The sequence below is a fragment of the Sciurus carolinensis genome, chromosome 14 (assembly GCF_902686445.1).
Source record: "Sciurus carolinensis chromosome 14, mSciCar1.2, whole genome shotgun sequence".
Classification (NCBI taxonomy): domain Eukaryota; kingdom Metazoa; phylum Chordata; class Mammalia; order Rodentia; family Sciuridae; genus Sciurus; species Sciurus carolinensis.
This window is the reverse complement of record NC_062226.1, coordinates 73,765,304-73,779,299: the sequence shown is the minus strand read 5'-3', so window position 1 is coordinate 73,779,299 and position 13,996 is coordinate 73,765,304. Positions and strand designations below refer to the sequence as shown.

Sequence of the window (13,996 nt, the reverse complement as noted above, 5' to 3'; positions counted from 1 at the left end):
TCCCACCTGGTAAGTATATATATATATATATATTTTTTTTTTTTTTTTTCAATGCTACTTTTAAAGATACAGAAAACAGGCTTCTGGATTTTGTGTCTTTACCTTAAAGTTCATCGTGATGGAATTAAATTTGTTGTCAGCTGTTTCAGGGTTTCCGATTAGGTAGTCCCAGCTGCAGAACACCTTCCAGCTGAAGTTGAAAGTGTTGTCATCGCCCCCTCCATCGTCACCAATGTTTTTGGTCATCCTGTCAAAACAGGGAATTTAACCCAGCAGTAGAATAGAAAAAGAAAGGGGGAGGGAAGGGACTGACAAAGGTAAGTCAGAGAGGCGATATCTAAAAGACACATTTTTCAGCTAGTTTGTTCTAACAAACCAGAAAATAGAAGTTTTATGTTTAAATTTTGTTTGCTTGGTTTTTTAAACTGTTATTTTTACAGACCTTCAAGATTGATGATTTTAACAATTCAATAGGTAACAAAGATAGTATTTTGTTTTTTTTTTTAAAATGAGACATTAACATTATAGAATTGTTCCTTAACATTTTGTGGGACAAGGATCCCTTTAAGAATCTGATGAGAACCACTCAGTATGCCTCCAAAGACAGAAAAAAAGATGTGTAGACTTCCATGTTGTTCCACATTGAGTTGGTTCCCAGATCCCCTGAAGCAGATGGATGAACTAACCCAGGTCAAAAACTCTTAGGTAAATTTTAATTCTCCCTAGAGTCTCCTCCCCAAAAGTGATTGCATTCATTGGGTTAAAGATTCTACCACTCTACAACTGCTAACCAAAAAAATCAAGATTCTTATATAATCTAATGCCAAATGATTACATAGATTCTAATCAGTGATGTTTTAAAGTTTTCACTGCTATCATTTTGTTTGGAGAATTTAAAATGCATTTAATATAGGTTTATTGCAGTGGTCCATATCCTGCTCTTCCATCCACTCCACTTCCTTTTGGTCCAATTACTATAAATAGCAAAATTAAAATTTCATATGACAACTACTAAAAGGCAGTCCCATGAGGTTTGGGTTAAATATAGTGGTATGGAGCCAAAAGGAGCACGGTGACATAATGCTGACATTATAGGTTGACAGGCATCTCTAAGGTAATCAAAATTCCCCCACCATTAGCCCCTCCTGAGGGAGATTTATATATTTTATACAGGCTAACATGTTAATGCAAAGTCATCAAAAAATAATTATTCTTTTCACCAGTCTACCACTACATGCTTTGCAAATTCTAATTACAGGTATTTTCATACTTACTCTCCTCAAAGTCTTAGTAGGAAGTCAAAGTCATTACTATCAGAATTATTCTTTCTTATAAATGAGAAAGCTGAGGTTCAAAACCTTGAATAAATGATCCAACAGTAAAACCACAGATAGGTCAAGGACTCCAGTTTTCTGACTTGACTCTAGTGTCCTACCCAGGATACCATGAGGAATGGGGAACCATATAAAATGCCCCTTTTTGTAGTTCAAATGAGGTTGAAATAGGACAGTTCTTATGATTTAACCTAGAACCTAGGGAGAAAATTGTTTACTTGATTAATATTGCACCATTTATTTTCTGCACTGTCATTAAGCAATGGGCAGGTTCTGAAGTCAAAATTCCACTTAACCAGTAAAGGACGAAGAGAGTTTTGTCAGTGCAAAGGCTAGTTGCTGAAGATGACCTCCCAGGAAAGGGTGCCCTAGTGGGATGGGCAAAAGGGGAGCACATGACATGAGGAAATGATGAGAAAAAGAGTGGAACACTGAAAGGAAAAGGGGGGACACCAAAGACTAACTCTCCCCAGGAAACATTTAATGAGATAGCGTTCTGATAGCTATAAATTCTCCACACACAGTTCTTATCTATAGAGCAAAAATGTACATAATTATGAAAATTCCTTCTTTTTCAAAAGGGCTATAGTTATGAATTATTTTATCTGTGAGGAACAATCTCAATGCATCATTTGCTTTACTAGGGGAACTGGAGAAGGCAATTGCAATGTTGATCTGTTGTCTATAAAGTTTTACTGGATTTCTTGCTTTGGACCACAAGTCTACAGCCCCATTTATATACTAGGATCATGTGATTATTTTATGGGTACATGTGGAGGTTTTTAATCAAATGAGTTCCTCCATAAATCCTAAGCCAACTAGGTGAGTTATCATGTAGTCTCTGCTAAAATGAAAGCAGGGGAAAGCAGGAGGGTTGAGATGAAGGCAGGAAATAATTCTCTAGAAGTTCATAGGATGAGACCACTACACACATACAGCTAAAAGAAAATTATTCCAAGGTTGACATGAAACAGCATGTATTACATTATTGATAAAAATGAATGGATAAAGAAACTCTGGTATATAAACACAATGGAATACTATTCAGCCATAAAGAAGAATAGTATTTTGGCATTTGCAAATAAATGGATGGAATTAGAGAATATCAAGCTAAGTGAAATAAGCCAAGCCCCAAAAACCAAAGGCCGAATGTTTTCCCTGATAAGTGGAGGATGATATATAATCGGGGTGAGGGTGGGGAATGAGAGAATAATGGGGGAGCTTTAGAATATGTAGAAGAAAATGAGAGGGAGGGGGTATGAAAAATGGTGGAATGAGACAGACATCATTATCCTATGTACATGTATGATTACACAAATGGTATGAATCTACATTGTGTACAACCATAGAAATGAAATGATGTACCCCATTTGTGTACAATGAATCAAAATGCAGTCTGTAAAAAAATTAAAAGCTAAATAAAAATAATAATATAAAAAAGAAAAAAAAAGAAGAAACCAGGGCAACTATTTGACTGCAAAATGTAATACAAAAATACAAATGAAAATATATTGACCACCCTACTGGTTATTCTTTGGTTTACCATCTGTTTTCCCAAACAAGCACCATAGGAGCAAGAACTTTAAATCCCCGCATGTTAAATAGCTCCTTTAAAACTGCCCTTGGTAGATATTCCATAATAAGTTATTAAATGAATGAATAAAAATATGTGAATCGTCATTTCGGAAGTAAATGGCACTGGAAAGAGCCTCACCAAATAAATGCATACAGCATAAGCACTTGTGTATAGTACAATACACACCACATGTGCTCGGCAGGCTATTGCAGTTCAGTTCTGCTTTGTCATCCTTCTCAGTTTTGATGATATCTTCTCATTTCAAAAACTGTTGCCATTCATTGGACCACTAGGGTCCCTAGTCTATGTTTATAGGAGGAGACTTTTTCATTTTGAATTTCATAATCATAGCTACAGTTCTTAAAGCAGTAATGAGAGATGGAACATGATGACTGTGAGTCTTTCATATCTCCATCCCTTTCTGCTCCAAGCATTTTTGAAAGAAGGCCAAGTGTCATTTGAGGAAGAGGAGACAATCAAGATTTGAGGGAGCTACCAGGATGTTGTGCCCTGTAGGCCAGTCCTGCTTATCCTTCCAAAGCCTATTATATATTCTAAAACTCATCATTTGAGGTATCAAACATTGCGATCTGCATTGAAATTATTCTAATAAAATATTACGCTAGGGTCTATAAGGACTTCGATGGCTTTTCTCTAATTAGACAAGAGAGGGAGATTCTTTCAATAAAGAAAGGTTTAATTGGTGATGAGGGTGGAGCGGAGGAAGGAGAAACAAGTTTGAAGCTAAGACTCCATATAAGGACATCAAGAGTCATGTAAAAAGTTTGGGCAGGGTACCGGGCAGGTCACTGCTGTCTGAATAAGCATGTACAAAAGAAGGGACAAGAAAGTGGATGGGGCAGTGGCAGTCCAGGTGGGAGGGTGTGATGTTGGCCATGATTCTAATGTGATCTTGGGAGACGTGGGTGTCATGGGAGATGAAGACCTGGTTTTGATAGGTTTCATTTTGTTTTGTTTTGTTTTCTATAAAATATGGAAGCACATGAGTCATATCAAGCTCATATAACTCCAAAGGAATTCGATAGTAGACAATGAAAAAATTAATATAGAATTTTAAAATCAAAAAGGACCACCTAAGTCAAGTTAGAAGCAGATCCTTATCCTCATCACCATAGAAGAACACTCATCAGAGATCAGGAAAAATAAGACTGGAATTAGAAAAGGGTGTTCAAAGTTCAGTTCTGTAATGAATAGGCTATCTGAGTTAAGCCAAATAATCGAAGTCTGCTGAGCCTTACTTTCTCCTTAATTTCAGTGGGAATAACTAACTAATACCTACACAACCTACTGTACAAGTTCTATGAGAGGAACAATTTGATCCATGTAAAAAGTAACAAATACAGAAAGGTGGCAAGTTGTGGTGGGTAGAAAATACCTTTTGAGCTAGAAAAATCTAGGTTCAAATAGGTTCTTTGGTCAAATGATTTTAGGTATGTCATTTAGTATCTCTGAGTTATTTCATTATATTTCTGTGAAATGTTACAATAGCACCTCTGTAATGTTTAAGGGTCAAAAGCAATAGTGATACATTAAGCATTCTTATTTCACATATAAACTATAGTTATTATTATAGATTCCAAAATATGGATGAATATATTACCAGTTTGCAAAACTTAAAAACATTTATACACACATGTTAAATCCAGTTAATGTATATGTAGGATTATTATTTATTTAAGATACTCTATGCTGGAAAAAAATTTAACATCATGCAGAGGTTATACATCACACATGATTAAAGTATTTGAGGATATTGTGAGTCTATTCTATGCATATGCCAAAGTGTTTTCAAACACAGGAAATAAAATATATCTAATCCCAGAAAACCCTACAATAGGGAAAGTTCTAGAAAAACCTATTGGGATATGATAGGTAGCAAAGTGTTTCTCATTAAGACATGCATTTTCAGAATAATTCCGCTGCTTCTAGTAGTTTAGGCTACTGGAAAATACAAGAAAAACAAGAATTTTCAGCTTATAGCATTGCTTTTAATGGGAGTAATTAGGTTTTGGAACTAAACCACCTTTGGTCTGGGATATTAAACTTCAAACTGATGAGGCCAAAGTATGAAGGAGCTGATGGTTTCCAGGTGGTGTAACCTTATATTATATTATAATATAATATAACCTTATATTATAATATATATATTATATTGTGCTAATTTTCCCTTAATACTTATGTAAGTATATTTACTTTGAAGACTTCTAAACTTCTAATGTGGTTAGGAACATACACAGAATTGAAAAGAAGGAGGAAGGGAAGGCAGGAAGTGGGGAGGAGAGGGAGGGAAGAGGCTTTAAAACTAAGGGAACCCACATTCCATTTGCCTGGGACTGAGGGGATTAACAAAATGAAGGCTTTCAGTGCTAAAACTGGGAAAGTGTTGAGCCAACAATTCAGTCACCCTATTTTAAAATTTTAAACTATTTTGTTGGACTTCTTTCTCATTTTACCTTCCAATTTCCTATTAGATAATTAAAAGTAGATATTTGTCCCATTTTGCAGATGAAGATGCCGAGATTAACAGCATGCCAGATAACAAAGCCCTGACGTAGAAAGCTGATTTTAGAACTCAGATTCCCTTCTATTCAACTTGAGTAACGTATCTCTTAAATCCACTCATATTCATTCCAAGAGTATATTTGATTGGGGTATGATGTACAGACAGAAAGAGATGATAAAGTGTTCTATACAATCATTTATATCTCGTCCATTCTTTTTCTACCCCATATTGTTCCCAGGGCTGGGAGTTGGGGTGGGAGTCACATATTGATTTTAAATTTTCTTGCTATATAGTCCAATGACTGATGTTGTCCCTTGACAATCAGGTAACAAGTAAGCAAAGATACAAGCCAGAGGAAGGAGCTAAAGCCAGGCTGGTTTGGGGAGCATAACATGGGTAACTTTGAAGGGGAAAATGTGGAGTTCGTACCTCGCAACTATCCTAAATGGGATCTTTGAATAAATTTGAAAACATTTCCACCTCTTCTAGAGTTACTTTATCCAATTTTGTCACCACCAGCAACTTGTTACTGAGTATTCAAAATGTGACTAGTGTAATTCATAACAGATTTCAGACTTAGTACCCAAAGAAAAGACATAGACTGTCTTGATGATAATTTTATAATAATTTTATGTTGAAATGATAATATTTTTAATATACTGAGTTAAATTACATTATTAAAATTAATTTTACCTTATTTTTAAATGTGGCTACTCAAAATTTTTTAAATCTTACATATGACTTGCCTTGTTCAATACTGCTCTGGAGACTTTCAGTTTATCTACCCCAAAATTGTTATATTGGAAATACAAATCTATTAAAGCTCAAGTGTATAAACATATTGACTGCCCTGTTTTGAGGGGTGCTATCGTGTGGCCTCAACTCCTACCATTCAGGCTTTGGTTCTTCAGTAAGTCTACAAATTATAATTCTAAAAAATGGTTAACATTTGTTAAACACTTTTCACATCCTGGCATGTCTATTAACTCATTTAGTTCTCATATATATTAAACCTCAATCAGATATGGAAAACAGGAGAACAGAGCGATTGAGCAATTTGCTGGTGGTTGAATAAACCCATATGTGGTAGACCTTGGATTTGAACCTAGACAGAGTGACCTGAGAGCCCAACAAGGCACACACCCATGGAAAGAAGCTGAGCAATGGAATGTGCAAAAATGTTCTTCCCCCGAACCATGGAGACCAAAGAACCAACATGTAAATGATGAGACCTCAGTGATGGAAATTTTTAGTCCAACAAAGCAAGATCATCAGAGGACCAGAAAATGTCTTAGATTTTTGAAATGTGCTAGTGCTTTATAAATTGTTCAGTTGATTTTATATTTGGGGTCTCTGATTATACTTGGACTAGTTGATAAATACCTTGGATATGGGCTTTTTTCAAGCCCTAAAAGAGCTTGAAAAAACTAAATATAACTTTTCTTCAGAGGAACATGTAAGAGAGATAGGGAAAGGACACAAAGCGTGTAATATACTCCTCCAGAAAGCACCGCTTAGGGTTACCGTGTACTTTATTCCCCTTAGATCATCTAGCATTCACTTTACTCCCAGGTGAATGAGGCAAAAAGTTCATTCACCTTGTGTATCGTCAAATAAAATGATGTTTGCTTGAGATGTTTCAACTCTTCTCAAGCTAGTTCAGAATATTAGCTAAAGATTGGATTTTTTTCATAGCCACAAATAACAATGCAATGTTTATTCAGTATCCTTAAGTGGGATATTATAAATATATTCAGACAGGAGGGAAAAAAATGAACTTCAGTTTTATTGGTTCCCCAATGAAATTCTTTCCCATGCTCTAATAAATCCTTTTCTAAGACATAACATGATTATACAGTTGATTATGATGGTCTCATTGGGGGTTACTCATTTTTTCTTATACAGCTAAAGTTTTTGAATGAGTGATTATTCTGACTTTTAAAAATGCACAGAGAACAACAGATTCTGCCTATTAAGCTGTTTTTCTCGCAAGTTGCAAGTCTTTCTGCATGCAAAAAAAAAAAAAATGGTCAGCAGCTGTTTTCCTGTCTTGCAACATTGATTCCCACCTAGCAGTACAAAAAGGCATATTTTTAAAATATGCTTAAACACAAGATACATAGGCACTCATAAGTCTGAGTTAGTGGGATGGGTAAAGGCTTGTGTTTGTATTCAGTCCTTTTGTTTTGAGGATATAACAATCCAACACCACTATTGGTATTAAAACTACATTTCATCTCTTACAGATCCTGCATCCTGTAGACATGAAATGGCAAACAAAATCATATCTCATTTTCAAGTTAATTCCCCATTTGATTCCAGAAATCATTGTTTGCTTCCCTAGAGACAAATACAACTTACGCTTTGAGGACAACGAGGAAGCTGTATCCAATGCACATAATCCCCACCAGAAAATAGGAGAGCGGCAACCTGAAATTCATCCATCCAATCGTTCGTTTATTGTCGTAATAGCCATAAAAGAGGACGGAATATTGTGCCAAACCCTAAAATCCAACAACAAAGTCTCTTAGATTCTGTGAAGAACAACTCAAAGGAAAAGATTGGCTCCTAAGAGGAATAACAAAATGACATTAATTTTCAAAGTTGGATCATGGCTCTGACATGAGCCCTATTGTTTTATTTGATATAGTGAATGTTTCAGTTGCCACATTGATTGGCAGATTCTTGGTTTTCTTGAAATTTCATGACTTCTAAATAGACTAAATTTTTAACCAAATATAGGTGTGCTCAAAAGTGGAGCCATTACTGAGAAATGCCCATTGATTTAAACATCAAAACAGACTTCGTGGTATCATTAGACTTACAATTTTAAGAGTTTGCTTAATATGTGGTAGTGGGAGGGGGGTGTTCTGAAATGTGCTTCCTCAAAATGCTGTGGCAGGTTTTCATTTTCAGTCACCTGAGCCATAATTAAATTGATTCTCCTTAACCACAGAGGATATATCTCAGCTCCCATTTAGCAAAAACGAGGAGCAGCTGAGAGGACATTGGAACCATACTGCATAGTCTTGTATTCATCAAATCTGTATGGCATTCCCTCATAGCAAGCACACTCATTTGTCATATATTCTCTTTTCTAAAACATATGTGTCCAGATGGTAATCACTATCTCCCCAAACTACCCAAAGAGCAACCAAATACCCTCTTTTATGCAGAACATCAGCATAGTCTGATGCTGCTTCCTTGATATTTATCTTTCTCACACTCACTATGCTTTCCCCATCACTGAAGTATCACGACTACATTATCATATGTCCACTCCCCAGCTCCACTCTGACTGCTCTCTGACAATCACTTAAAATCACTATACTTTGTGAAAGAAGAAGATAATAACTTGCCAATCAGGGCACTCTCTTGAGATCAGGTGAGTTGCCTTTGAACCTTACAGAATCCAATTGGTTGCCTTTAACCAGTTTGGTTGATATTGTTTATATCAACATCATTCATACCAACGTAGTAGTGAGACTTTGAAACCCATGACGAACAAAGGAGAAGAGGGGAAAGAGGGAAACATAGAGGAGGAAGAGGAGGAAATGCCTTGGATGCTAATTCCCAAAGGAAGAATTAAGAATTTGGAAAGTCACCATAAATAAAGATCATTCAGGGCTCAAGTCAGAGGATCAGTGGGGATCTGGAAAAATAACAATAACAACAAATCAATTGGTGTTTTCAAAATTTGGGGCAAACTTATTTTTTAATACCCTAAGAGCTAGCAGGAAATAAAATCTTCAGAAAAATCTCACAGGATCTTGAGGGATTAACAAGGGCTAGGATGGAAGGAGAAATTTACAGGTAAATACTGAAGTGATAAGTTTCCTTGCACTTGTATCTTCATTTTTCAATTTAAGAAAAACTAAATCTAATCTGTGATGCTTAATTTTATATTGTCAACTTGAGTGGGCTACAGGGATTCCAGTCAGTTACTGGGTGTGTCTGTGAGGTGTTTCTCGATGAGAGTAGTATTTGAGTAGGTGAACTTAGTAAAGTAGATTGCCCTTCCCAGTGTAACTGGGCATCATCCAGTTCATTCAGGAACAATGGAGCAAAAGGAGGAGGAAGAATTTGCCACTTCTTTTCCTGACTCCTTGGGCTGGGACATCTCATCTCATTTCCTCCTGCCTGGGGTTCACACCATGGATTCTCTGGTTTTCAGGTCCTTAGGCTTAGACTTAGTTACTCCACTGACTTTCCTGGGCCTCTAGCCTACAAACAATTGTTCGAGTCCATTCTGCCAAATAAATTTCTTTTTTATATATAAGAAATCTATTATTTATATTAATTCATAAGTTACATATGTAACATAAATATTTATATGTAATAAATCTAAATTAATTTTATGTAATAAATTTTCATGTAGATTTACGTCTCCTCTTGGTTATATAACTCTGGAGAATCCTGCCTAATATTCAACTGAAGAGAATATTTGGGGCCAAACAAGTAGTAGAAACCTCAATTAGAGAACAGATGGATTGATCTTAGGTCCAAAATAAGAAACCAAGGGGAGATACTAAGGAATGAAATTGACCAAATTATGTTATGTGCATGTATGAATATATAACAGCAAATTCCACTATTAGGTATAATTATAATGCATGAATCAAAAATAAAGAATAAGCCAAACAGGTATGGATTGGCCAAATGCTCAAGACTAGGAATATCCATCTGGGGAAGAAATGCTTTGGCAGGATTTCTCAGTCCCCAGTCCATGTCATCTTCATGGTACACATTCCTCTACTCAAGTTCTTTGCTGTCCCTTAAATGTTAAAACCAGTCTTTTCTATCCTTCCTGAGCCTTCATGCTGGTTTCTGTCCCAGGGCAACAGTAAGAGAATCCATTAGTGTAGACACCAGCCTCTGGGTTTAGTCCAAAGGTTATATCCTGGACTGTTTATTTTTTCCTCATGGGACAACACAAATCATTTTCCAAACTCCTCTGTTTTGCCCAACAACTGATCCTTACCCTACTTCCCTGTCATGATCTGGACACTTGGGAATAATGGTTGCAATATTAATATCAATCAATATGTTTTACTGGTGATTCATAACCTTTCAAACACTTCTTCCCACAGAATCTTTTCTAGAGCCCTGTGAAGTTCCTGCTCCTAGGGGCAATTGTTTCTGTCCCTCTTGATGTTTCATTCCCTGTGGAGAGAATTCACAGGCGTGAGACTCCAGCTGTTCTACACTGCCCTACTCCAGCCCAAAGGACAGGCATAATCTGAAGAGCATAGGTGAAGACAAGGGAAGCCCCTTCCCCTTCCTGAGAGAGCATGCGCTGTGCTCTGTCTCATAAGGAGAGGCCTGTCCTGGTAGAAGGCTCTGGCTGTGAAGTCTGTCTGTCCAAAAGAGATTGCACTTTCCTTAATGTCTGCTTTCATGATAAAAGCAGCACATTGACCTCCATCTGTCTTACTCTTTGTTTTATTTCTGGTTAGGTCACATCTTGATTGCACAGGCAGAAGGTGTTACTTAGCATGATCACACAACACACGCATAAAGATGTGATAGTTACTATCTCTGTACCTGTTTTATACTTAAAGAAGCTGAGTCTTAGAGAGGGTAAGTAACTTGTCCAAGTTCACACAAATGACAAGAGTCTAATTTGAATTGGGTCTAATTCGAATCCCATGTATTTAGCCACTGTGCTATACAGCTCCTTCTATGCTTTCTTTATATCCTAAGACTTGTATCATGCTAGTGCCATATCTTCACAAGGAAAGGACACATGATACCTTACTGATTCAGCATGGACCTTGATCTATATCCTGGATTGGTCCCTGGTAGTGGCAGGGCTTCTTGGAAAGGATTCTAGATATCTTTTGAAAAGGTTTCAGATGGCTTCATCTTCATATCCATAAATATTAAACCTAACATGTTTAAACAATTCATAATTACAATATTGGGATTAAAATACACCCTGAAATAGCCTGAAAGGGGAATGTGGATGTATAAGGAGCATCTGGTGTGCTGGTTAGGTTAGCACAATAGCTACCAGGCAGCTTGCTCATCTGGTATCCAGTACCATTCGACATATGTTCTATGACTGGTGTTCCATAAATATTAGATCACAGCCAAAGAGGGGCATGATCCTGTTTATTTACAAAGCCTTCAGTTTGCCTATCTGTACCATATGTAGCCCAGTATGTAAAGAGGTATTATTAAAGAATATAATTTTTAAAAGCATTATCAAAACCATTTTTGTAACATATTAAGGGCTGGCTTTAAACATGAGTCAGGAGTCCTAGAAGGAACATCCCCTCCCCTCCCACCCAGGGGCACACCACTCTCCACACACCTTTCCTCTCCCTTGAATCTACAGCAGCAGACATCTGGGAGTGACTAAAATAGCAATGGCTCCTAGCTAGTCAAGTTGCTCTTCAGATTCCATGTCAATGCACCCTGCTTTCCCAGTGGAAGCACCCTCCCTTCCCAAATCCATGACAGAAACCATAGCCATAGACAACTTTCACATAAGCACAAAAATTCCTGTCCAGTTCTGGGGTTCTATGCTTACATATTGTCTATTGAGAATAATTTCTGTTCTAATGCTGCAACTGGTCTAGTCCATGGTCACTGACACATTTCCACAAAAAGAGGGTGTTTTGATTACATAGCCACCAAGAGTCAATTCATGTATCTATTTACCTAAGGGACATTTGTCAAGAACTTACTATTTGCCAAAGACTATACATAGATGGAGTGGGAGACTGGATTACAGAGGTCTCCAAAAGAGTTCTGCATGTTACCAATGTTTACAGCAGCACAATTCACAATAGACATGCTATGGAACCAGCCAAGGTATCCCTCAGTAGAGAATGGATAAAGAAAATGTGGTATACATACACAATGGAGTTCTACTCAGCCAAAAAAAAAGGGAGAAATTGTGCCATTTGGAGGTGAATGGATGGACATGAAGAACATCATGCTAAGTGAAATAAACCAAGTCAAATAAGTGAAATAAGGTTGTGTCAAATGGTTTCTCTCATATACTGAAGGTACAGAGAAATAAGGAACTTTTTAAAAGGGGAGTTTCATGAAAATAGAAGGGAGGACAGGGGAGTGAGGAAGGGGATTGAGAAGGAGGAATGGAAAAGGGAAGGAATTTGCAGAATAAAACTGACCAAGTTATGTTATGTGCATGTATAAAGACATTCGAATGAATTCCACTTTGATTTTTAACTCTAATGCACCAATTAAAAATCAAATTAATAGAAAGAAAACCAATAGAGAAGAGGAAAGGGATCAGGGTGAGGGAGAGGAGGGAAGAGGTGTAGTAAAAGGAATTGAAATGGAGCAAATTATGTTATGTGCATTTATGAATATTTCAAAATGAACCCTACAATTATCCAAAACTATGTTGCACTAATAAAAACAATTTTAAAGAAGATTTCTGCCTGCCAAACATCCACTTCATAACTTTTTGTTGCCTGAAATTATAACTCAGTCCTTCTGGGGTGTCTTGTGATTACAAATGAATTGTCACTTGAATATTTATTTATTGAAAGACAACACTCTATTCCTAGGATGGTGATTGAGTTTCATCATTCTTAGCAACTCTGTGATTTGTACTGTCATACCATTGTTTTGGAAAAAAATCATGAGTTTTGGAAAAAATCATTAAGTGAAAACTGGAGGGGAAGGAAGATTCCATTTTTGAAGCATGTCTGCTGCAGGACCTGAGGGGAGGCAGCACTATAGGAGTTGAGTCAGGGTACGTTTCTACTTTCCTGTGAATTATCATCAGTCATTTTTACCAGCATATTAAAGACGGCACGTGTGGGTGAAAGATGAAAGATAGGGATGATGTCACTTAGTATCTAATAGAGAGGCACCCAGGAGAGAAGCAAGGACTGAAAAGGCCAAGAACGGCAGCTAGCCTGTCCCTTCTGGGCTGTTGAGATGAGGCCACGGCCACCACCTCCTAACCAACCAGGTCACCAGGCTTCTGTGGATGCGCTGCTCACCTCCAAGTTTCCTTTCCTTTTACTATAATTCAGATGCAGGGACATGAAGCGCATGCTCTATGTTCTTAATGAGGAATGAGTGGCTTATTAAAAGATCTGCCTCAGCAGATCTCATTTTCAACAGAAAGCACAGAGCTGTGTCAAGGCCTCTGCCCTGCAAAGAGCTCTGACATAATTTCTTTTGATGCCCATTCATGTTCTCATGCTTTCTCATCCCTCTGCCTCCTGCTCACGCGGGGGTCACTGTTGCCATCCTCTTCTCCCTCCTGACTGTGGATATGGCTTCCACATCAGGACTCTTTTTTCCTGTTTTTATGAGCTAGTACCCTGAGCAGACATGTGTTAAACCCCTACCGTGTGCTAGGCTTTGTGCTAATACTTTATGCATGTAAACTCATTTATCTTTTACATGAGTCTGATAGGTAGGTATGAATACTACCATTTTACACACCACCAGGTGGTTGCTTGTCTAATATCTCACTGGTAGTACGTGACAGTATTCCAACCAAGGTCTGTCTGAATTCCAAGACTGAGTTTCTTTCATTAACTACACTGTGTTATTAACTCTGCTGGCCTC

At 37.2% G+C, this 13,996-nt stretch overlaps 1 protein-coding gene across 1 annotated transcript in view; it reads right to left on the bottom strand.

The window, feature by feature from the left end:
- Tmc1 (transmembrane channel like 1) overlaps positions 1 to 13,996 on the bottom strand; it is a 127,601-nt gene that overhangs the window by 39,269 nt on the left and 74,336 nt on the right. Inside the window, exons 9-10 of the mRNA XM_047524024.1 lie at positions 7,796 to 7,938; positions 103 to 247 (exon numbers count right to left, since the gene is read on the bottom strand). Coding sequence (XP_047379980.1) covers positions 103 to 247; positions 7,796 to 7,938 — 288 coding nt within the window. The remainder of the gene's footprint in view (positions 1 to 102; positions 248 to 7,795; positions 7,939 to 13,996) is intronic.